Source organism: Phalacrocorax carbo, chromosome 2 (assembly GCF_963921805.1).
Source record: "Phalacrocorax carbo chromosome 2, bPhaCar2.1, whole genome shotgun sequence".
Classification (NCBI taxonomy): Eukaryota; Metazoa; Chordata; class Aves; order Suliformes; family Phalacrocoracidae; genus Phalacrocorax; species Phalacrocorax carbo.
The window spans coordinates 121,787,877-121,813,256 of record NC_087514.1 but is presented as its reverse complement, the minus strand read 5'-3'; the positions used below and the strand labels follow the sequence as shown (position 1 = coordinate 121,813,256).

General features: G+C 42.8%; 2 protein-coding genes across 4 annotated transcripts in view; one reads left to right on the top strand and one right to left on the bottom strand.

Annotated features, from left to right (window-relative positions):
• Positions 1–10,348, top strand: part of ANO10 (anoctamin 10) — a 130,000-nt gene extending 119,652 nt beyond the window's left edge. For both annotated transcript variants that reach the window (XM_064444177.1, XM_064444173.1), the window contains one exon: positions 9,459–10,348. In XM_064444177.1, coding sequence (XP_064300247.1) covers positions 9,459–9,494 — 36 coding nt within the window. In that variant the 3' untranslated portion in view covers positions 9,495–10,348. The remainder of the gene's footprint in view (positions 1–9,458) is intronic.
• A 4,903-nt stretch (positions 10,349–15,251) lies between these two features.
• The window catches only part of SNRK (SNF related kinase), a 45,980-nt gene continuing 35,851 nt past the window's right edge, over positions 15,252–25,380 (bottom strand). For both annotated transcript variants that reach the window (XM_064444168.1, XM_064444169.1), the window contains one exon: positions 15,252–19,138. In XM_064444168.1, the coding sequence (XP_064300238.1) occupies positions 17,920–19,138 (1,219 nt within the window). In that variant the 3' untranslated portion in view covers positions 15,252–17,919. The remainder of the gene's footprint in view (positions 19,139–25,380) is intronic.

Below are 25,380 nucleotides of genomic sequence, written 5' to 3'. Positions count from 1 at the left end.
CTCAGTTCTTCTTGTGGCACTAAATGGTTTAAACTAGTCTTGTGCCTTTCATACAATAGAATTTGTTAAAGGAAGTTGGCAAAAACTGTGGATTTTGGCATGTGTAATACTGGAATAGATGTGTGGTCTCCTCGAGGCTGAACCTTTACTACTGCATGGGTTTATGCACTCGAGGGAGGCTTGTGTCTATAACCCAGCAGGTTCCTTCCAGGCTTAAGTTGGGAAAAAATGGAAGCACAGAGCTCACATAGCTTTGCTTGTCTTGAAAGTGTTAGACTGAAATGTATATTCTCTCAGAAGCCGTAGTGAGCTGTGTATTTTTGACATCACCCAAGCACTTAATCATTCAAGCAGAAGCGTGAGGAGGCAGGACTGCTGGCTGTCTCACTGCAGTGCCTCTGAGTCCCTCGCCACTAGTGCTGGCATTTTTTTTCAGACGCTGGTTTTGCTGTTTCTCAGCTGTGCCTCCTGAATCATGAGGCAGGGTGAGTGCAAAGCATGGGACCTTACAGAGTAGATTAGTGTATACTGAGCAACCTGGTTCTTAGCCAGGCTGTTTCTGCTGTTACAGTTGATGTAAGGCTAACTCAGCTATGTCTGCAGTTACATTTCAGCATCAGGTGTATCTATAAACTAGGGTTTGTGTCCAGAAGCCTAGTTAAACTCTGAAAGGGCTGGGTATTGCTCTTCCAAAGGATAAGCGTATGCCCAGGGTCATCCTGCTTAGTGTGTAAAATTCAGAGAGGAGGAATAGTCTTTTTTACCTGTTTTCTCTTAATTGTAACTAGTAACTGCAAACTGGTAATTAACATTATCCAAAACTCCAGAGATAATAAGTTTTATCATTGCTCACCCTGAAATCATGAAAGCATTGTGGATGTGCTGTTAACCCAGGGACAAACTGTGCACCCTTAAGCTGTAGTGAAGTCTGTTTGACCCAGATCACAAAATTAATGACTGACAGGCACAGATCTGGAAGGACTGTGCAGGCCATCCCTCTGCTCTGAGACGCAGTCAAGGTCATGTCACTTTGGATATTTTTGCATCATTACTTTCATAGCTAGTCAATACTTTCTGACTCCAAAATCTATTGACTGGCTGCTTATTGAATGAGAGGTAATTGCATAAGCTAAAGGGAGAGTATTTGCTAGGTTTGTCTGTTACCCTGTGATTGCGGTTAGAGCACATGCTCTTCGTTAGGCATTCAAACTTATTATTTCACTTTGTGTATTCATCTTTCACTTTGCAACTATATGGCCAGATACGGTGAAAGAAGCGAATTTTTAAAAGTATGCACTAAAATAAGAAAAAAATAAACGTTCTGAGGGTCAGAATACATAAGCTCTACTTTTGAATAAAATACTATGAGACTAATGTGGCTTCTACTGTTATTTCCGCATTTTTGTACTATCTACTGAACTAAAATAAGGCTCAGCAAAGGATGACTAATTCAGTAAGAATATTGTAATGAGTATTAATTAATACTTTGCAAGTTAAATCAGAGACAATATGAAGTAGATCAGAAAAAAAATCTTGGAAAAAATCTACTACAAATGGGGTTGCTTTGTCTGCTGTGGCTCACAGCACTATTAATCAGGCACCATACTCCAAGGCACGTATTATGTGATTCTGCAAGTTTTCCTGACTCTGCACTTACTAATTTTGCAAACTTACTGTTTCATTAACACTGGCTTTTTTACTGGGTATTCCATCATGAATTAGGCATACAAGAAAGGAAAGAAGAGAATAATTTTTTTTTTTTTTTTGCTGTGTGCTGTTACCTGCTATTTGTTGTAGCAGATTCCCACTCTAGGTCTGTGGAGTGCAGGCAAACTTCTCTGCCACAATTCCTGCAGGAACAGCAATAGAAACCTCTCAGCCTGGAAGGGACCTCAGAAGGTCTCTAGTCCAACCCCCTGCTCAAAGCAGAGTTAACACCAAATTCAGACCAGGTTGCCTGGGGCTTTTTCCAGTCAGGCCTTGAAAACCTCCAAAGACAGAGACGGCAAAACCTCCCTGGGCCCCTGCTGCAGTGCTTAGTTATCCATGTAGTGATTTTTTTTTTTCTTCTTGGCTTATTTCTGTATGACCACTTTTGTTTCTTGTTCTCTTGCTGTGCGCCTCAGCAAAGAGCCTGGCTTCATCTTCTTGCTAACCTCCTTGCAGATATTGGCAGGTGTCTCAGCCTTTTCTCACAGGGCATCTGCATAAACTCCCTGCTCATCTTGTGTCCCATGGCTGGACTTGGTGAAAGTGATCAGTATCCTTCTTATGCTGGAGGCCCCAAAACCAGACACAATTTCCAGATGCAGCCTAGAGGGAAGGAGAATAATAGTCACGGCGCTTGGTAACGTTTCAGGCCTCAAAAGGTTAAATTAATGTAATTTTTTATAGAGTCCTTTTCATGAAAGCTATACAATTCAACATTTGCTTCTTTGTTATCTTCAGTTTAAAATTCTTCTTACTTCCTCATCAAAAATCTCCCTTTTGGTTGTTTAATTCTTATGTATGGCTTTTCTTTATAGGGAGTTGTTTTCACTGGTTTGCAGCATCACAGGTCGATTGGTCTTGGCTCTGCTAAATAATGACATTGCGAAATTGTTCCTACAGGTCTTGAAGAACAAGTCTTCTATCATATTACTTAAGTAGGAGGAAACTGTATTCTGGAAATCAATAGCTTTCAAGAAGACTTAAGGGGTTGTACTGGATGAGTTACTGAAAATAAGTGTTCAGTGTTATATTGTGGCTGTGTGGATTTATAAACAGGAGTGTACTAGTATAGAAGGTGTTTATTGCTACTGTAAAGAAGCATCAGTTACCTCCAGCTATGGCAACTAAGAGATTGCTGAAAAACTGGTCAGAGTCAGAAAAGAGGCTTAAAACTTACCCTAGACCTGAAGTCCTTAAGCTCTGTTCCCTGTGGAGTGTTAAATGCCGCATGTGGAAACCTTGAGGGAAGGTTTGTGGTTCTCGATCCGAAGTTACCACAACTTTCCACCACTATAAAAAAAGAGAACAAATTTCCGTTAAATAAGTTCTTACGCTTTTACACAGAATAAAATAATGGACGCGGAAAAGGCTTACTCTGTTCTAAAGTAGGTGTTAATTTGCCTCTTCTGCAACTGACTGGTACTTATGGATTAAGTTGATGCAGTTCTTGGCAGTTGTCAGCAGACAGCTCAAGGCCCAAGAAACTACCCTTGTTGTGACCATACACCATTAGGAAGGAATAATTTTTATATATAACCATCATGTTTTCATATTGTAATTAATTTGAGAAAGTGAGAAAGATACCATGTAACACTACGCTTTCTTTAAGCAGTAAAGTGCTAATGAGCTGTTCTACATGGTGAGTACAGGAAAAGCAGAAGATGGAGTTGCTGATTAGAAACATCTGCCTTCGTATCTTATCATATTTAACTATATGGCTACTTACATGTCTGTTCTTCATATATACAAATGTGTACATTGAGTATGCATATGGAAAAGCACCAAACCAGCGAGTCATTAACTCCTGGTTTCATTGATTTTTCACTTTTAAACGCGTTTTATTTTTTAAAATGGTTTTCTTCAGGTTGTGGATGAATTATCAGTTGGCGTTAACACACACAGTGCTAAAATTAAGAGTAGTTAGAGGCTGGCTTAGCAAGACCAAGCATAACTGGAAAATAAACAGTGTTCAAGCATTTGACACGGAGCTCAGCAAGTGCAAGAAATCAACATTAAAGAGACAACCAGAAGTGGTTGTTAGCCTGTTGGCCACCTGATAAAACATTGGCCATCCCATAGAAACCATACAGGAAGGTTGAGAGTGTTTTATTAGATGATGAGCGCGTGTGAAATGAGCACTGGTAACAGCAGAAACGCTGGGTTATCTCTGTCATCCTCTCATGCAGAAAGAAGGTCACAGATGGAGTCGCAAGATAGGGTTTGTGAAAGGCAGCGCACGCTTCTCAGCTGCAGGGGCAGAACGAAGCATCACGCTGGGGCATACAGTGTTCTCGCTCAAAGCAGCCCTACGGTGCAGAGTGAGATGCAAAGCATCTCGTCATCCGTGGGCTCTGTGCACAGGGTTTGAAAATGAAGGTGGGCCACAGTTCTCCTCGTGGCATGCAGAAGCAACCCAGATTTCCAGTGAGGCCACGGAAAACCAAAGCCCTGGCACTGCTAGTGCTAAATCCCTTGGTAGCTCAACTGGTTTTGTTTTCATCGAGGTCTGTGGTGTTACAGTGTATTTCTGATAGTTTGTGTTTGTAGCTATTCTTGCATATATTAGGTAGTATTGTTTGTAGCACTAATTGAGATCAGACTTCCGTAGACCCTCTAACTGGAGAGTTACCAGTTGTTGGTAACCACAGTCGATACCCTGTGTACCAAAATTTGTGTTTCTGGTTGTGAACACACAGGGGAGGTGGCCTGATATCTAGGCTTGTTATGCGAATGTATTTGTGGCGTGAAAGTATCTGTTGTGTTTTATTAAAGTGCTTTCAGAAAATTCAATGTTGAAATGTAGTGAAATCTAATTAATTGGTAAAGCCTGTTTGTAAACCGCATTGAAGATTTTCTGCTGTTTCTACTGAAAGTACTGACTAATTATATGTGCTTTACAAAGAAATTGAAACTTAATAAAATGGAAATAGCAAATTCATTGAATTACAGCAGATAAATATTTAGAGCAGTTCCTAACAGTAGAATTTTTCAACAAACTACACTATAGCCCCACTACAATAAATTAATATTAAACACATTAATTACTTATGTATTGCATGCATAGGCTACTGTTGCCAAGTGTGCTGCATAATACAGACCATTAAGTAGTTGTGGCCCCACAGCAGGACAGAGACGTGATCCTAAGTGCCACGCAGAGCCAGGCCTAGCTTGCTAGGGAGCAGGGCTGTGTGATCAGTTACAGAATCACAGGTTGGAAGGGACCTCAGGGATCACCTAGTCCACCCTTTCTAGGAAGAGCACAGTCTAGACAAGATGGCCCAGCACCCTGTCCAGACGACTCCTGAAGGTGTCCAACGTGGCCGAGTCAACCACTTCCCTGGGGAGACTATTCCAATGGTTGACTGTCCTCAATGTGAAAAATTTTCCTCTCTTGTCCAATCGGAATCTCCCCAAGAGCAACTTGTGTCCGTTCCCCCTTGTCCTCTTCATGTGACTCTGTGTAAAAAGGGAGTCTCCATCTTCTTTGTAGCCACCCCTTAAGTACTGGTACGTGGTGATGAGAACCCCTCTGAGCCTCCTTTTCTCAAGGCTGAACAAACCCAGCTCTCCCAGCCTATCCTCATATGGCAGGCTGCCCAGTCCTTTGGTCATCTTGGTGGCCCTTCTCTGGACCCCTTCCAGCCTGTCCACATCCTTTTTGTATAGCGGGGACCAGAACTGTACACAGTACTCCAGGTGGGGCCTGACAAGCGCTGAGTAGAGCGGGATAATGACTTCTTTATCTCTGCTGGCGATGCCCTTTTTGATGCAGCCCAGCATCCTGGTAGCCGCCTTGGCCGCAGCAGCACACTGTTTGCTCATGTTGAGCTTCCTGTCCACCAGGACCCCCAGGTCCCTTTCTACAGAGCTGCTCTTCAGCCAGGTGGATCCCAGTCTGTGCTGCACTCCCGGATTATATTTTCACAGGTGCAAGACCTTACACTTGTCCTTGTTGAACTTCATAAGGTTCTTGCTGGCCCACTCTTGAGCCTATCCAGATCTTCCTGCAGAGCAGCTCTCCCTTCTGGAGTGTCTACTTCCCCACTCAACTTGGTGCCATCAGCAAACTTCATGAGGCTACACTTGATGCCGTTATCCAGATCACTTTTAAAGATGTTGAATAACATTGGGCCCAATATCGATCCCTGGGGGACTTCACTAGTGACAGGTTGCCACTTGGAAAAGGAGCTATTTACCAGCCACCTGTCTTGCAGAACGGAAGCATAAACCTTTCACTAGGAACTCTCAGCTGATGGTAAATGAAGAATGGTTTTGTGAGCCAACTCATTTCTGAACTATGCCTCTGGTTAGTTTACAGAGGCTTTTAATACCCCTCAGCTGAGCGTTGTTTTTCTTTGTCATTATGTATCTGGTAGGTTTGAAAAGTAGATTGAGAAATTTTTAATAGCTCCTTTCCTATATTTTTAAGATACTACTCAGAACTTAGCAAGACTTGTCTTTTTGATGGAAGAGTAGTTACCTCAGTTGTACAGGTTTGTCAATGAGCCTGTTGGGGCCATCAGGGAAAGCTGATCTTAAAATGTACCTTGTCAGTTCCCTTTCTCAGTAACAGAAAAAAAAAATACACTCCCTTTCCCATATGTTGTCCTAGAGGAATATTTTCCCTGTAAAAAGGAACACTTCCTTTCATAGTAAAAGAAAAGAAAATTTAAAAATTCTTCAGCCTGAACTCAGCAAAGAATGTCACTGTCTGTTGGTGCCACCACATGTTGCTTGCCAAAGTGATAGCTCTTAGGGGAGCCCGGTGCTGCCAGGTACTGCAAAATACATCTTGGCATTAGAAATTATAAAAAAGAAATGAAATGTGCAGCTCTTGGGGTTCTCACATTGCTTGTGATTCATTTCCTGAAATACGTGAGTGGCTGCGTTTGGGCTGGTTTTGCCCGGGCTGTGCGTGCCATGGCAGCATGTGAAGCTATTTTAAGAGGTTTTTCTACTCCATGGCCCACTGAAGAAGCTGTGAAATTTGTCCGTCATATATTTTAAATATACTAGCATAAGATTGCCAGCATAAGAGAATACTAGCCTAAAATTAGCTCAGTTAAAATTAGGAGGGCTTTCAAAAATAAATTACAGTAGTCCCGCTTGTACAGAGTTTTTGGACAGATTACCATCTAGTCGTCATTAATAGTCGTGTGCTTAGTTTTTTCCAGACTTTGGCAAGCCCTGCAGAAGTTGGAGAATAAAAATACCTTTCCAGTTTTGTACATTCCTCATCAATCCCTGTATAATTACAACAACGCTCAGAATTTAAGAAAAAAATCTAAAATATAAGAAATTTAGGTTAGAATTTGATGAATCATGAACTGAATTAAGTTGCTGTCTTCTGTATCTTTTTAATGTTTTAACAACAGGGGTAGAAGTCACTTTAAGTAAGATGCTGCAGTTTTATACAGACATTTATTTAAATTAGTGAATCAGGATGCAGAAGAGAAATCTGTATCCCAGCATTTGGCTATTTTTTTTCTGCACTGTTGCTACGGAGAAGCATATAAATATTTGTATCACTGTGACTAATTTTACTTCCCTTATAGATGGCATGAAAACACAGATAAAAATGGTAAATAAGAGTTATTGTAGGTGGGTTTTATCATGCAGAGTAATGTTTTGGAATAGGTTCGGGCAGAGACTAGCAGCAAAGGAAAGTTAGAAGGTGCTGTGTTAAAGCAATCTGACACGTTTATATTATGGGATAGAAATTGAATGAAAGCGTCCACTGTGTTTGCAGTTTCCTCTTCCAATTTGTTTTGATAGCATTATTAGGTATTTGTCTTCCTAATAGCTCCCGTGTACTGGGCCATTTGCATAAAATCAAGTACAAGCATAAAAGACAGAACTTAAAACTCAGAAGCACGCGTCCATCCACCCCTGGGTGGGTGATACGGAAACTACACAGCTGCTTAGGAGTTGGAGGCTGCATAAATTATTGCTTCATAGGATCACTCAAGTTGTTTTCATGTCCAGCCTTTTTGTTTCCTTGTTTGCCAAATTGCCTCGAAGGAGGCAGTCATGCTGGACGCCAGCCTGCGGCCTCCTGGATTCCAGCAGTGCTGTGCACCTCCTTGCCTTTGCTCCTCACCCTGGCCTTCGGGCTGGTCTCCATCTAGTCTCCTTCCTTTGACTGTTGGCTCTCAGTCTTTTCCTTTGGGGATTTAAATCACTGTATGTAATTATCTCTTAATACATCAGGGTGGTTTCCAGCCTTCCAGACGTTGCAAGACCCGTAGCTGATAACCTCAGGTGATGTCTGAGAGACGCCTTTGGCACAGTTTAAACTCCGCCTTTATTGCCTCTGTAAATTCTGTATTATGAAACATCCTATCTAACAAGAAGCTGCAAAGAGTGGCCCTGGTTTCTGTTACTCAGCAGATATTTTCAATGCCTGGAATTGTTATTCCGGTTTCACATCGAGATCTCTCTGGTGACATCCTAAGATAACGAAAACAATACCGGTTAGCAACAGGATTGGAAATAATGCGTATCACCATAGAGTCTGCTACCTCTTTCTTGTATCACAGGATGTTTTTGTTCAATTCAACAGCCAAAAAAAAAACCAACAAACCGCACCACCCGGGCAATACAGAAATACTGAATAACAGTTACAGCTTAACATTTGTGCAATGAGAAATTTGGGGCAGCCTTGTCAGTAGTTTATTGTCCTTTTAAGATCCCTTAAGAATGTAAATATTTACAGCTAAATGGCTTTTATGATTTTTCTAAAAATAAAAAATCCTTCTACAGTATTGAAGGCTTCACAGTGAACTAAAATTTTACGTCTGTAAAGAATGTACCTTAAAAATGTACGTACCAGTTGGCCAGTAGGTAGATTCTCCCACCGACTAAGCAAATTGCGTTTGTGTCTTGAGAATGAATATCTGCTTGTAACAAGGAACAATTAAATTATTTTTTTAAAATTCCCTTTGTGTCTGAGGTTCTGATCTCACAGCCCTTCATTGGAGTGGGCATTTTGCTTATCTGAAGTAATCTCAGAGAACTACCCCGTATTTTAATAAATAAATCAATGCATGATTCAGAGATAAGCATTCCTCGTTCCAGCCTGGTATCGATGTCTTCCTTAAACGTAAGGGTGGATTTCCAGTGAAGCCCTCCCTGTCTTACTGCCATTGTTTCGGGCGACAGCCGGTGCTGCCTAGGAAGTGATAAAGCGACTGCCAGTTTCGTGGCACGCAGGCGTGACCAGAGACAGGGGTCGGGGATTTCCAGGAGCGGCGGTGGCGATGCCAGCTTACGCAGTGCGCTGTCACCAGCACGGTTATTGCCGAGGAGCAGCAGAAAAAGGTCCCGATACAGCAGTAATTTCCCACGGCTTTTCATTTTGCTGTTCTTACAGCAGTTCCCCCTGGTCATGAGTCTGAGGGAGAAGGGGTTTTTTCCTCTATCTGTTGGGCCCAGTAATTTCAGCGTAAGGCATTATGCATCATGAAAAGAATTAACTAACATACAAATTGCATCATCATTTGCTGAGTCTTTTGGTGGGAAAAGCAATACCTCTGGTAGAACTGTGTCATTTGTAAAAGTCAGGCACAACAGACTCGTGTTTTTGTTTTGTTTTTAACTACCAAAGCTCGAGTTAATTTTTTTGCATAGTTTTATTACTCAGTTGGATTCAGAAGCGTTCTGCTTTCAGATTTTGCTGTTTTGTATAATTTGTTGTACCACCACTGCACTTAGTGTACCTTTTTTTCCTTTTTTCCCTTCCCTCACAGCAAATGAAGCTTGCAGCTGAGTCACTGAAGGAGTAAACATGAAGGAAGGAGGATGACTAAAGCAGTCACATGTGAATGCGGGCACTTCTTGAGCATTTGTTTATGATGAGGCGTAGCTCTCGGAGTGTGCACTTTACCATCTATTCAGTCAGTAGGTGGCACCTGCTTATATGATACTTGGTAAATATTCTTTGCCTGACACTAAAAAAGAAAAAGAAGGTATTTTTCTCCTCTTTTTTCTTATATGCAACTGTTTCTGAAGTTAACACTACATAAAGCACTCCAGCTTATGCTAGGTCTGGTTGAAATCTGCCAGACTCGCCGTCCTTCAAGTGATCGAAAACAGACCCTGTGAGTAAACATCCAGAAGCTAACCAGAGTTTTCAACTGCAACTTTGTAAAAGACAACAAAAAAAAAGGTAGACTAATATGTAAGTCACCATGTACTGTCCCTTTGGGGTTACTGCCCCGTTTGCTCCTTTGTTACAATAGCTAATCAATCCTGTATTATTTCAAAGACTTGCTTATTAGCTACTGTTTGCACATAGCAAAATAATTCAAGTACTTTATACACTGCATAATGAAACACGTCATTGCTCCCTATATGATCTGAGAAATAGTCGAACATAATGAAGTATGCGTTATATACTCCTGCGTGCTAGTTATCCGAATAAGCCCCAGCTGAAATCTTTTCAAAAGCTGGGTAGAAAACATTCAGTAAGAAACAGATTGGTGATCAGTAATTTATGAAGTGTATTTGTTTTCAAATTTACATTAGATTTTGGTATCGCTTCCCTGGGTCTCGAACTGCAGTATTGTATGGATGAATCTTCTGGTTAAATGAACTGATAGTAACAGATCAATTAAACTTGATACTTGATGTACCAGTACTCATGTGTGTAGTGAATATCTGATTTTTTTTTCCTTGCATTTCACAAAAAGGTAGTTTTCCTCATGTTTCCTTGTTTTCTGACCGTAATAGGACAAAAATCTACAGTGTTTGCTCCTGTGACCTTGAGACCGTTTATTTTCCTCTGCTGTGACCTGCATCTTTGGTATATGTAACTTACCTGTACGTGATACTTGCTGGAATTCTGTTCGGAAAAAGCTGCTGTTACAATAATTAAGGTATTTGCCTACTTCGCACATTTCAGATTTCTGCCCCAGGGCCCCCACAGCAGAGTAATACAACTAAGCCAAAATAATGTATTCTGTCTGGAATTTAAAATTACCGTTTCTCAAATTCTACAAGCGTGACCCAGTAAGAAACGACTCTGTTCCCTTGGGAAGAGGAGCAAAACCGTGCTACAGCTGCTGCCTTGGTTCCCGCTTCCCCCACTGTGCGCCCCCCACGCTGCTGCTATTTCAGGGGTATCTCCGGGGCTGCTGCTGTTTCACAGCCTGTCCCGGAAGCCGTGACAGGTTTGTGGCTGCACAAGCCCTGCCCTGAGCATCCTGCAGGGATCGCTGAGGGGAGCACGCCTCCCTTCCTGCAGCACTGCACAGATCCCCAAAACTGAAGCTGCTTTGAGGAGGGGACCAGCATGTTCTCCATGAAAACTTTACTGTTTCTTGCCCACGTTGAGCTGAAGTAGCTCACTTCTGTTCAAGTTTTACTCGTGCTGCCTAGTCAGTGGTTTTGAGTGAACAGTTCCTGAGAAGAACAATGTGTGGGATGGGGTCCTGGCGGAGTATGTTCTTGTGAGCTTGTTGTAGCCGTTTTGAAGGGATTCTGCTGGTTTGCTGATCTGTGCTGGTTTCTGAGCATAAAGTTGGTGTGTTTTGCTGCTGGCAACTGTATCGTGTGTCTGGAATAATTTTCTAAGATGGCTTAGAAAAGGAATCGAGTCGTGTCTCAGCTGTGATCGTGTGAAAAAATTAAGTAGACTTCTGCAAATCTGACCTTGTGGTTGTCCTTGTGGTCCTTTCGTTCTCCTGTTTTCTGCAGACTAACAGGAAAATCTCTAGTAAGGTTTAAGTACCTGGTGACACAAGTAATGTTAGCTGTTCCCCTTGCCTTGGGAAAAGCCTTTCACTTCTGCTTAGTTTCCTTATCTATAAATGGGGCTAATTTTTTTAGGTGAATTCTCTGCCTAAAGCTAGTAGGTATGGGAGAATTATGACCTTCTGTAGCATGAGTGAGCAAGAAATATGGGAATCCTTTTTTTATAGGGATTAGATGTGTTCTAGATACCGGGAGAACTCTTGTTTCAGCATCACAGATACTACACAGTCACAACAAAAGTGTTTCTGTCTTAAAGAGCACATACTTCAGCTGGCTGAGAAATGTTACCTGTATATTGCCAAGCAACAGTTTATCACCGATCTGAAATGTAGCTTCTATTCCTCAGTATGCTGCTCTTTGCCTTTTTAATAGGGGTGGGGGAAGGTGGGTTGCTGTGTTTCATGCTGCTTGATATTGGATTGATACTGGGTTGGGGGTGTGTGTGTTACATTTGTTTTGTCATCTATTTTCCTCTAAAAAAATAACAAGCTCATCTCTGGTTGCAGGCTTTAGGGAGAAACCTAGGATGAGTGTGGAGGCATCATGTTTAGGTAGATGACTCTGTAGGAGTACCTATCCCTAAGGCTTGAGTTTTACAAGGCTCTTTAGCAGCAGCAATAACAACCAAGAAACCTCATTTTAAGTAAAAGGGCAGCCATAAATACTGTGCTGGTGATAGAGAAGTTTTCTCATCAGGTACGTTGTGAGCCACAGGCCTAATTGCATGGCCCAGGGGGATCTGCTGACTCAAGATCTCTACGTGCCAGACTGCAGCACCTCCTGTGAACTTGAGGACAGTTGGAGAGGAAAACACTGGAATTGTTACACAAGGAGAGGGGCTCCCCTGTCAGCAGGCAAGCTGTCTGGGTATCTTAGTCTACCTCCGAGGGATCTCAAATCTCATTCAGGAAGACTTGCACACATTGAGAGTTTACTGCTTTACTAAGCGAAGCCAGTGGGAACCATGCCTGCTCCTGCCATGTGCTTTCTTCAGGAGAGCTCTCCCCTGCCTTGTCCAGGAGTTGGAGGGGTGGAGCTGACAGCAGAGCCTGGTGACTTACCTGTCAGCCCTGACAGCTGATGCCCTTTGAGAAGAGGGATCTTTCTGCACCCCCTGCTTGATACCGAACTCAGTGGTGATGGCTTCTGTCACCACTGGTGTGACGAGGGCGGTCCTGGGCATGGTGTAAGAGTGCTCATCCACCCTTCCTGCCAACTCCCAGGTCTGCAGCGCTGAGCCCAGCCTCTCCCAGGCCTTGGGCACTCACACGAATGTGTGTGGCACACAAGTGCCCAGAGAAAAACGGATCCTTCCCTCCTGCGTCCCAGCCCTGTGTTTCTCAGGAGAGAGTAGTGAGAGGGAAGAAAGAGGAACATGTTACACAAGGGTTTCCTGAAATCAATAGCTAAGGAAGTCTGATATGGCACGTCTGAGAGCCTAGTGAAGTCCTTAAAAAAACCCCACACTTTAAGTCCTCTGAAGTATCAAGTATACTTGCATTTTTTTTTCATATAACATAGTTCTTCTACCAGAAATCATCTCTCTTTTTCTTCCCCCTACTATAACAGACTTTGTCACTAATCCAGGGTTTTTGACTTCTAGAAATTGCTGTCATTTGTAATACACACTTGTTACAGGTAATGACAACATTAAGCTAAAAAAAAAAAAAACCAAACCAAAAAGGCAGGCTCTGGCTCAAGCAGGGAGAGCAGGCTCGAGCAGCTACACCGATGTGCGACGTGCTCCAGGGAAGGGCAATCCTGCTGTCCCTCGAAACACTGCACCGACGTGACTTCACCGAGGGAGCCGCGCTGGCTGCACACAGTCAGCAGCTCGACCAGTGAGTCACTGTTAGGCTTTCCCAAGTACAGTCATGTCAAGGTGTTATTGCTCAAATGCTTTTTACTGAAAGCGAGTCGTAATCTGGAGCCAGTGACAGACAGATCTGGTCTGATTCATCCACGTAAACTCAGCCATGGGAAAGGCTGTTGGGGTGGCTTGGCTGCCTGTGGTGTTTGGGACATTCCAGTTTGCCCCTTCTCTGATTATTGCCATGTTGGGATTTCTCTGGAACTGACTAGCGTGTTTCTTTACTCGCCAATGAAAAGGTCATTAAAAACAAAATCTGACCTACGTGCACTAGCTACTGAGATATTATTGCTTGGCCTTGTCTTAAAGAAGAGGTGGGTGGTACAAGATTCATACCTCACCTGCCGCCGCCTCAGCCCCATGTTGCCTTCAGCAGCGTCAGGGGCTCACCAGCAGCAGCCAGGTACCAGCAGCAGAAGCCTATGGGTACAGCCTCACCCCACAAGCCAATCACAAAGCAATCACACATTAATTGCATATAATTACATGACCCGTGATGTGCCAAACACCCTCTGTCCAGCCCATCCCTGGCTGGTTACAGCCAGTGTTTCATGAGCAGTTAAGTCGCTGCAGGCGAGCAGGTTGTGCTGAACCGCTCCAACCACAGGGCAACCAGGGACGTCTCCACAGGTGAACTGGCAACACGCAGCAGCTACCAGAACTGGCCCCCACACCTTACTCTTACTCTGGTGGGGCAGACGGGTTGATGATGTTCCGGAAACACTGGCGGATGCTGGTACCCGCTCTTCAACCTGAACCACTCTTCATGGCACCTTGGAAAAAAATACAGCAATGAGAAACATTACTCTCCTCACAACACATCGAGGAATGGCCGTTTGTGAGCAGTGACAGCGAGAGCACACACCTGGACTGAGCCTGGGCATTTCAGCTGTTCTCGCCACTCGTGTACCAACACAGCTCCCAGACACAGGCCGGGCATGCTCACACAGGGCGAGAGCAGCTTTGTCGTAAGGCGCCCACCTTTTGGTGCACAGTCAGCACACCCCACTACTCACTGCTGATAGCATCAGCCCTGACTGGTATCAGGCGGCTTTTTTTACTATTACCTATTTTACATTGCAAAGAACAATCATAACTGGGTTAGGTCTGGATTAAAACCATTCACCCTATGCTGGGCAACTTTGATACCAGTTTCCCCATCACCCATGCAGAGCTGGCAAACTGGTGCACAACCAATCAGCTGTTTCATCTACCAAGAAACACCTGAGACAAGCAAAGCACCGCGTTTTCCCCAGGAGTTACAGCAGGGGTGGGTGAGGTACCCCTCCCACAGCTGCTAACAGCCACACATGTGGGGCTGAGATAAGACTCATCTGACTGACTTGGGCAGATGCACAGCAAGTATTTTGACTCAGATTGTGAGGCCTGTTGGATTCTGTGTTCCAGAGCTGCCAGGCATCAGCTGCCACAACGTGATGGTAAGCTGGACACATCTGTCAGCGACATTCTCCAGCTGAAGAACAGCTCGGTAAAGTCCACTAAACCATTTAAATCATTCTGAAGTTCCACCTAAGAAACAGCAGCCTCAGCCGTTAAACAAAAAGCTTTTAGCAGATGCCAACCCTGACAACTGTTAAGCCCAAATGAACAGGTTTGCTCTACGCGAGAGTGGAACTGCAAGCCTGCAGGTTAACAGGCATCCACACACAAAGCTGTATTTTTTTTTCAAGGCAGCTGAGCTCACGTTTCTACTGCTTTCTATTTTCATTTATTACCCTGCGTGAACTTGATCAGCGCTGTTCAGCGTGAGCTATTCGGTACCGAGAACTCAGACCCAGCAAGGGCGCCTCCGGAGGGCCTGGCCTCTGCTGTGGGGACTCGGGCAGGAGCTCGTGCCGCCCGCCCTTACGCAGGAAACACCAGGAGTAACAAACTGCATTGACGTGCAAGTCATGGGTTATGCATCAATTGAGATATCACTTTTATTAACCGGATTTTCCATTTCTGTCGCACACCGTGAATGTTTATACAATGAAAAAGCCAAACATTGCTGGAAGCAATAAGACCAGCTGATATTTCTGTACCCTCTTAACACACGCACATGGACTCTTTTCTTGGTGAGAAATTTTTATATTTCTGTTCAGTAATTCTGCTTATTTATACTGCTACTCTTAAAATTCTGTGTCAAGATTGTCACATCTTAAATACAGATTAAGTTGCTAGAGGTACATTATTTTTTTATATATATATTTATATACACACATACAGAAAAATACAAGACTAATTGTTTTCCCACAATATTTAATTTATACACTACTGTAACTATATGCAACTTTTAAAGACACGTTAAGGGGTACAAGAATCTGTTTACTCGCTCTAAATAGTTTGGTCCAATATTATCTTAATGTAGTGGTTATTCTCGCCCTTCCTTTTACATGACGACATAATACGACATACACCACATGCACAGTCATTCACCTATCAACAAAGGGATAAGGGACACCACTCAGACTGACACCTGTACACCCAAAGGTTCAACCAACCACACACAGCTATAAGGCTATAATACAACTATGCAGCATAAATGGTCAACACTGCTGTTCTAAAGTGAGCACCATATATACAGTCGTATATAAAAACATTGGAAACAAAATACACCTGGGGTTAGTTAAAAGGTGCCATTCCAAGGCTGTACATAATATCAGGAAAGAGTATTTACAATACTTGGAAAAAAAGCTGCAACAAATAAGCTTATTGCCAATGCCCTTTAAAAACTCATCTCCTACTTGGATGTTACGCTCACTGTCTGTGAACCACACATCTCATTTCTGGCCCTTGGTAAGATCCCTGCTCAGGAATTTCAAGCAAATATGTTCTATGGCTTCACCCACACATCTGCTCTTGTAGCTTTTGATTTATAAGTATCACGCTGACTAAACTGCAACTAGAGTTTAAAACTTAGAGAAGTAAAACGCTTATCCTTTGCCTTGCTTAGGAAGCAGAACGTAATATCCCTGGCTAGGCTAGCCAGTAAGAACACCCCATGCAATTTAGACTCTCTTAGTAAAGCCTTTCGCTCATCAAGAAGAGCTGTCATGAGCTGTAGAAACGATGACCAAGCGTAACGCCTTTCTTTGGTGCTCTGCCCACTCTGCGGTGGATGCGAAATGCGCTGTATTTGACCATTCTGCAAGTGTCACAAGATGCTCGACAACGTAAATTCCTCTCAGACGGCCACTGTCTGCCCAGGGCGCTGCTACATAATACCACCAGTTTCACTAGCATTGCTTAGAAGACCCAGTGCACAGCATGAAAAAATAAAACATTCTTGCCCTTCCCAAAACTAGCAATCTGCAATATATTTTATTCTAGGTAATAAAATTCCACAAAGTTAATTCATCTGGTCAAAAGTATCCTTTTGTACAGAAATACTCTAAATCAAGACCTTGCCATGGCAATGGGAAACCTGACAGAAAGGCTAAGAGCTGTAAAACAAATACGTTCCTATCTGCTACTTTAAATGGACTTTAAGAAAAAGCATGATTACTGAGGGGAAAATAAGTGGTGTACATGTGGGGAACAGCAGTATTTTAAGTCTCAGAAAGAGTAATCATGAGGAAAATGTGACAATAACAATTCGAATTTGAATCCAATTACTTAAAGGTTTTCCATCCCTTATTGCCTTTTGAAATCACGGGGTGGGGAGGGGATGGGAGGGGAGAGGAGGATAAGGGAGAAGGTTTACAGGGTAAAAGCCTAAAATATTAAGTGTCATGATATACTAATAACAAAAGTAAGTCATACAAATACTTTATTTTCAGTTAGCATGTAAAAACTCAGAAGTAGACTTAATAATTTACCTTTGTTATATTAAAAAAGAAGATTGTCTGCTTGTAATATTAACACATTTCTATGGGAGAAAGCTGCCTTACAAATCTACTTGCCTTTTTTTTTTTTTTTTTAAAAGAAAACTGCCTGCAGCAAAACGAGATCTTTTCAGTTTGATTTTTGAGCCACAACTTCATCCGTATCATAGCTTAAGACAAATAGGTGTGGGTTTAAAATCGTATTTCAAGATCACTAATTTTCAGTGCATCTCTGCTTTGTACAAGCCTTGGAACATCTGAAAGCTCCCTGAAGAGTTTTCAGCATCAAAACATTATTGCTTTGGTTCTGTTTCAGACACATAGAAGTATGCCACATATCACGTATTTTAGTTATCACAGAAGGTCAGAACAAGAATTAACATTTCACAAGCAAACAAAAGCTCCTCTCTCTAGTTTAAGTGCAGAACATGAAACTTCTAAGTGCTCCATTTACATGAAGATCCAGGTATTTATTTTAATTTAATCTGGATCTTCCATAGTAAAATTATAAATGTAAAAATTACACAATAAAATATTCTGTTTTGTTGAAAAAGAAAAACATATTGGCTAGCAGCATGCAAAGACCATGCATTGTCATACCATCAAGCAAACACAAACTTAAAGTATAATAAATAACTGCTCAAAGCCCACTTAAAAATCTTAAGACAACAAAAGGGGGTCCGGTGACAAGGTGTTCACAGCTCTGAACAGGAAGAATAATGCTGTCAAGTAGATCGAGCTATTAAAGTCAGGTCATTGTCAAATGACATGACAACAACTGGTTTGACTGGAGGTACACAGCAGCCCCTCCTTTGGGTTCCGCTGAATATTCACAGATATCGTCTTTTCACAGAGAGGTAGTTGTAGCACATTGTTTTTCAAGTTCCTGTTCTTTATCCGTTCCAATTCGTTTGCTGTGTCTGACATTTGGTCAGAAAAAAATTTTAGGTTGCCCAACGATGAAGCCTGGTTTGTGCTTCCGTTGGAACTTATACACATTTTCCACGTTGATTTCTCCTGTACTTTTACACTTGAAAAGGACAGATTGTTTTGAGGATCAATAATGTATTTAGTGCTGCCATGAATCTGTGAACCTAGGCAAAGGCTCATCAACTTCAGGCTTTCAACCAGTTCCCCTGCACTTCTAGACGATAGCTGCATTGAGTTTCCGGATCCAGCGCACCTACGAGTGGAACCTGAAGTGTTGTTGGTGCTACCACTGGAGCTCCCGGAGGGACTCCCCCCACCCTTGTTGTTATCACTTGGGCTCGTTTTGTCGACCCCTCCGTTGCCATTACTTGGTTTGCTTTGTCCACCACCATCGCCTTGGCTGCCAGGGGGCCCTTCGCTACTATCCCGTCTATGCCAGGAGTAGGTAAACCCACTATCTTTGTCTAGGCGTCGTCTGCTTTCCGAGTCGTCGTCGCTCGTTTCTGAGCTACTGCAGCTAGAGCCCCGCCCCTGGCTTTTCCTCCTGTGATAGCGTTTATGCACTGTGCTGGGTGAAGCAATGTTCATTTTTAACCGGCTGAGCTTTGGGGGTAAGTTCTCATCCATGTCAAACTCATCATCTGACTCCCCCTCCTCAAAGATTTGATTGAGGACCGGTGCACTTTTTCTCGAAGTAAGACGATTCGTAACTGAAGGCTTACGGCGCAGAACAACTTGAGTAGAAAGAGAAATAGGCTTCTTATCTTCTTCATCCTCCTCTTCATCTTCTTCCACTCTGAACAAGCACTTCCTGCCACTTGTAGTGGGTTTTAAGCTCACTGACGGGACTGCTGAAAGCGCTGGTCCAGCTAATTCAGGGATATCTTCTTTCTTTGCTGCATCGCCAAGGGCCTTGCTTCTGTGGCCGTTGAGAACGTTCTCAGCTGTGCGAGCTGGTGACTGAGGAACAGTTGCATGGGACAGAGGAGAAGCCGTAAGGTCATCCTCCAGGTCTTGGGGTACATCGATTTTTGTTGGCCACGATTGCCTAAAACCAATTATAAAGGAGGAAAGAAAAGTTAGATCATGGCAAGCATTTTAGAACATGTAAGAAGGGGTAAGATCTGCACAAGAGAAGCATGAGTGCTGCCACACAAACTGGCCTGCTGAGTGGCATGTTTGTAAATAACAGGACTGAGTAACAGCAAACCTGGGAGAATGTGTATTCCTTCAGAAATGCTGGTACTTGAAAGGAACATCATATATACGAAAGTATAGTTTAGACATTATGTTGGTTACTGTCAAATGAAACCTCGAGAGCTCACTGCTCTCAGAAAATGAATTAAACAATAAAAAAAACCTTTTAAAAATTGTGTCTCAAAGAATATAGTCTGAAGTAGGTATAGAACCACCAGTACCTAGAGGAAGATACGAGCTGATTCAAGCACAACTTAAGATAGTACTGCAAGCTACTTCTCATCTGAAGCTTCTGTTGTTTTTCCCCCCCGGTATTCTTAATATAAAAATGAGGTTAGAATTAACATGAGACTGAAAAGTTAAGTCAGAAGGAAACATTCTCTAATTTTCAGTAAGTCTCATTCAGACCAACCTCTATTCTACAAAATCCCCTTTAATTTTAAGCACACATGAATTGAGATTATACATTTATTTGACCTTAGCTGAGCAACTCGAATAATACAGCTGCATGAATTGAGGACTCAAGCTGTTTAAGAATGAGACACTTGAATAAACTGTAAATCAAAGTTCAAAATGTATGGCTGTGTACTAGCATTAGCTCAAATCAAAATGAAACTAACACTTGAGTGTAAATCAGTTTTACAGTTAGCTGATCTCTTAACTCCAGGATCTAATGATTTGTATTTTACTTTAAATCCTGAAATATAATTTTCCCATAAAGCGCCCAGAATCAATTAAGAACAAAGACTGTCAGTCTTCCCTCCCTCTCTGTATTTTGAAAGCTTGATCCAAAAGACCAACGCCTACAGGCCGACACCTTAACACTGAATAATTTTTCAATTGCTTCATTCCGCATAAGCCCCACATTTCTTGTGGAGACCAAGAAGTTTTTTCTAGCCTCTCAAACTAAGTTAGCTTTACATTAAAAAAGTTTGCCAATCACTTAATTTTACGTAACTAAAATACTCCAGCATACTGCATGAAAAGCTGTAGTAGAGACCTCTGTTCACATATGGATCCTATTACAAGGCATTCCCAACCAGACTTCAGGTCTGCCAATAGCAAGGGCTGCATGATTTGTAGCCCAGTTTAGAAGCAAGGTGTAGGAGGAGAGCAGGAGTGGCAGCACAGAATGTTTCACCCCAGGTGTGACACCCCAGCTACCTGCTTGGATGGCCTGCATATGAAGATGGAAGGATCATACCAACTTCCTGATCTCTGCTGTGTTAAGAGGTCAAGCTGAAGACAACAAGGAAAGCTCAGAGACCTGATATTCTTATTCTAAACATGTTCTTTTTAAGTGTTTGAAGTTAATGAAAGCACCTGCAGCAGGACTGCGTTTGTTCAAGACTCCCTCTGTAATGGCTGGATAGAAAGGGATCCTGAAGTGAGATGCCTGCCTACAGAGGAAACAGCTGACAACTATCTTCCTAACTGTATTAACTTTGAAGGAGAGTACTTTAATAAAGCCAATGCTAAACTCATCAAGCCTAACTGCAGCCTTTGTTTCAAAGTGCTAGCTTCGGTTTTGCTTAACAAAGCCGTGATACCAAAACCCACCAGGATCCTCTAACAGTAGTAGGACCTGGATGCCCACACACCCGCATGAGCTCCATTCCCTGGGAGGAGCCACGTGGACTCTTCCTGTCTCGCTGGGCACTGGGAGCTGCTGGTGCTCTCCCACCAGTTTCCCTCCGGTGAGCAACTCTGCCTGGAGGGAGGCCACACAACTAGCAGCCCCAACCCAAGCTGTCCAGACAAGAAGTGGAGCCCAGGCTGGGGTCCTCCTTGGTTCGACACTGGCATCCTCCCTTAGGCCCCAGCTGACGCCAGAAACACTGGGAACCACTGACCCAGTTTTCAGATGATTTGTGCTGTGCTGGGTATTTTAAACATAAACAACTGTCAGTGATTAACAAATAGGACTTAAATAAATTAGAAACATAACTACAAAAGCAACAGAAAATTAAGATCTAAACATTTCAAGAATTTACTGTGCTTTAATAACAGCCTGGTTTGTCAGCAAAAAAAGGAAGAGAGTTCTGTGGCTGTCACAATAAAGGGTAAATATAGTACCTAACAGTACTGTAGTTTCCAGGCAATAAACCTCCTCACTACAGTATATTTATTTCTCATAGCAGCCCATGTTTGCTTCCCTTCCCCTCCTCCTCTTATTCCCAGTAGGCCTGAGGGGAGAATGGGACAGAAGAGAAGCTCCACGTTGCAAGCAAGTTAAATTTTTTTTTTAAATCTTTTGAAGTGTCAAAATCAAAGTAGTGCACAACTTTGTTGTCTTTTCCATGAGGTCATTCAAGATAAACACTTTGAATTTAGAACCATCATGAAGACAAGGAGCAACTACCTTTGGACCATTAAGGGCAAGAGTTTGAGTTTATGCAGATGTCCTTGTCATGAAAAGAACATTCATACTCCTAAGGCAGGCTTCAACTACTCCATCCAACTTTACAAATTCCTATCAAGATTTAGATTCAATGAACTTGTTTGTTCTGGTTCCTCATATAACTGGAGCAGCTCTTCTACTGAAAGAGTGACATTGATGCAGAGAAAAAAAAAAACCAAAACAATTTAAAAGCAGGCTTTGTAGTTTTAGAATTTTCATTTGAAGGTAAACACAAATCTTTCCAGTAATTTGTTTTATAACTAATGCTTAGTATTAGACACATTTGATGCTCTGCTTGGATTTCTTTAAAAGAAATTTGACATAAAGTAAGAGGATGATCCATTAAGAGAGAACTGCAGAGTAAAAGTTACAGTATAACCCCTGAAGAGAGGTAAGCTCTGTAACACCAAGCTCCAAACTACTTAGGTTCTTTCTGTAGGCAACCCTTAGTTGTCTGCCAAAATAACTCCTCTAAAGCACTTGTAACCATGTAAGGTTAAATTTCCTACAGAAGTGACCACTGAGTGAATGACCTTTTAAGTGCAGCAACAAAATTTCAGGCTACTCTAGTAGACACCACAGGGTGCAGTCTCACCTAGAAGTGACAAAGGTGTTGAGAACCACTGAAAGGTTTGGAGAGAAGCAACTAACTATTCAGGTAGATGGAATGGTATTCGGAAGAGACTCCTCTAAAATCCTCCAAAATCTCAGCTTAAATCCAAGGTAACAATCAGTGGAGATGATGTACCTTTAATCTGTTCTCCAAAGTGCATGCCCTTAATTTATAAGGGCTGTCCTTTTTTACTTAGTCTGAACTTGAGGTGATAGTACCTTCCTTGGCCTAATTGATAAAAGTAAAATATGGATACAAACCAGAAGGACACCACAGCATTTATGTCCCTATTATCATTCCTATTAACTGATTCACATGCGACCTTGCGTGAAAGATGCACAAAGGAACCTCTGGAATGAACAAGATTTTTTTTTTTTTCCTCTAAATCCTACCAATAGGTTAACAACACTGAACACAGGCAGCAACTCCAAAGATCAGCACAAGCATTTAAATATTCTTCTCTCATTATGAGACTAGCCACTAACAATTGTTATTATTGCTAACAGGACATACCAATAATATTTTACCAAAACCTAAAAGGCAACTTTTGAAGGGACTGGAGGTTAGAGAATAAAAATTAATGGAAATACCTCAGCACAACCTTCATCTTCACTGGAAAGATTGTCAAGACAGGCCAATAAAGAGGTGTTTTTTTTTTATACCAGCAGATCCTAAGTCAACCCTTAAGCCTGAGTTAAAGTCTAACAATTAACTCATGAAATTAAACCCAAAATTTTACAGAAAAATATGTGTTCAAAACATGCATCCTACAGTATCAATGTGCAGACAGAAACTATACTATTTGCCTTGTCTGTCTTTGGGTTGTTTTTTTTTAAAGCATATGCTGCTGTAACTGAAAATACAGGATGATTTGATAACTGGTTGCAGAGCAAATGAATGTATCAATACCAACTACATGCCAGAGCCCCACTTACCCCTTTAGTTTTACTGTATCACAAGCTGAAGCTTTGAAAATCTCAGGGAACCTTACTATAACAGTTTTTATTCATGTTTTTGTCAAACAAAAATTATGAAAAAAATTAATAGAATCATAGAATACTTAAGGTTGAAAAAGACCTTTAAGATCAAGACAAACATTAACCTAGCACTGCCAAGTCCACCACTAAACCATGTCCCTAAGTGCCACATCTACACATCTTTTAAATACTTCCAGGGATGGGGACTCAACCACTTCCCTGAGCAGCCTGGTCCAATGCCTGACAACCCTTTCCAGGACAAAATATTTCCTAATATTCAGTCTAAACCTCCCCTGATGCAACCTGAGGCATTTCCTTTCGTCCTGTCGCTTGCTACTTTGGAGAAGAGACCAACACCCACCTCACTACAATCTCAGGTAGTTGTAGAGAGCGGTAAGGTCTCCCCTCAGTCTCCTCTTCTCCAGGCTAAATAACCCCACCTCCCTCAACCTCTCCTCATAAGACTTGCTCTCCAGACCCTTCACCAGCTTTGTTGCTCTTCTCTGGACATACTCCAGCACCTCAATGTCATCCTTGGACTGAGGGGCCCAAAACTGAACACAGCATTCGAGGTGTGGCCTCACCAGTGCCGAGTACAGGGGCACGATCACTTCCCTACTCCTGCTGGCCACACTAGTCCTGATACAAGCCAGGATGCTGGTGGCTTTCTTGGCCACCTGGGCACACTGCTGGCTCACGTTCAGCTGACTGTCAACCAGCATCCCCAGGTCCTTTTCTGACAAGCACCTTTCCAGCCACTCTTCCCCAGGCCTGTAGTGTTGCCTGGGGTTGTTGCGACGCAAGTGCAGGACCCAGCACTGAGCCTTACTGAACTTAATACAATTGGCCTTGGCCCATCGATCCAGCCTGTCCAGATCCCCCTGCAGAGCCTTCCTACCCTCAGGCAGATCAACATTCCTGTCCAACTTGGTGTCATCGGCAAACTTTCTGAGGGCACATTTGATCCCCTTGTCCACATCATTGGTAAAGACATTAAACAGAACTGGCCCCAACACTGAGCCCTGGGGAGCACCACTTGTGACCACCCGCCAACTGGATTTATCTCCATTCACCACCACTCTCTGGGCCCAGCCATCCAGCCAGTTTTTTACTCAAAGGGTACACCTGTCTAAGCGATGAGCAGCCAATTTCTTCAGGAGAATGCTGTGGCAAAGGGTTTCAAAGGCTTTACTAAAGTCTAGGTGGACAACATCCACAGCCTTTCCTTCATCCACTAAGCAGGTCACTTGGTCATAGAAGGAGATTGGGTTGGTCAGGCAGGACCTGCCTTTCATAAACCCATGCTGACTGGGCCTGATCCCCTGGTTGTCCTGTATGTGCTGCTTGGCAGCACTCAGGATAATCTGTTCCATAACCTTCCCCGGCACGGAGGTCAGACAGACCAACTTGGTAGTTCCCTGGATCCATTTTCCAGCCCTTCCTGTGTCACATTTGCTAACCTCCAGTTGGCTGGGACCTTCCTAGTTAGGCAGGACTGCCGATAAATGATGGAAAGTGGGTTGGTGAGCACTTCCACCAGCTCCCTCAGTACCCTTGGGTGGATCTCATCCAGCCCCATACGCTTGTGTCAGTGTAATCAGTGTAACAGGTCGCTCACCATTTCCGTTTGGATTATGGGGGCTCCATTCTGCTCCCTGACACTGTCTTCCAGCTCAGGGGGCTGGGGACCCAGAGAACAACTGGTGTTACTATTAAAGACTGAGGCAAAGAAGGCATTATGTACCTCAGCTTTTTCCTCATCCTTTGTCACTATGTTTCCTACCACCACATCCAATAAAGGAGGGAGATTCTCCTTAGCCCTTCTTTTGTTCCTAATGTATTTATAGAAACGTTTTTTACTGTCTTCTAATGGCAGTAGCCAGATTAATTTCTAGTTGGGCTCTGGCCCTTCTAATTTTCTCCCTGCATAACCTCACAACATCCTTGTAGTCCCCCTGAGTCACCTGCCCCTTCTTCCAAAGCTCATAAACTCTCCTTTTTTTTTTTCCACCCTGAGTTCCAGCCAAAGCTCTCTGGTCAGCCAGGCCAGTCTTGCCCCTCACCAGCTCATCTGTCAACATATGGGGACAGCCTGCTCCTGC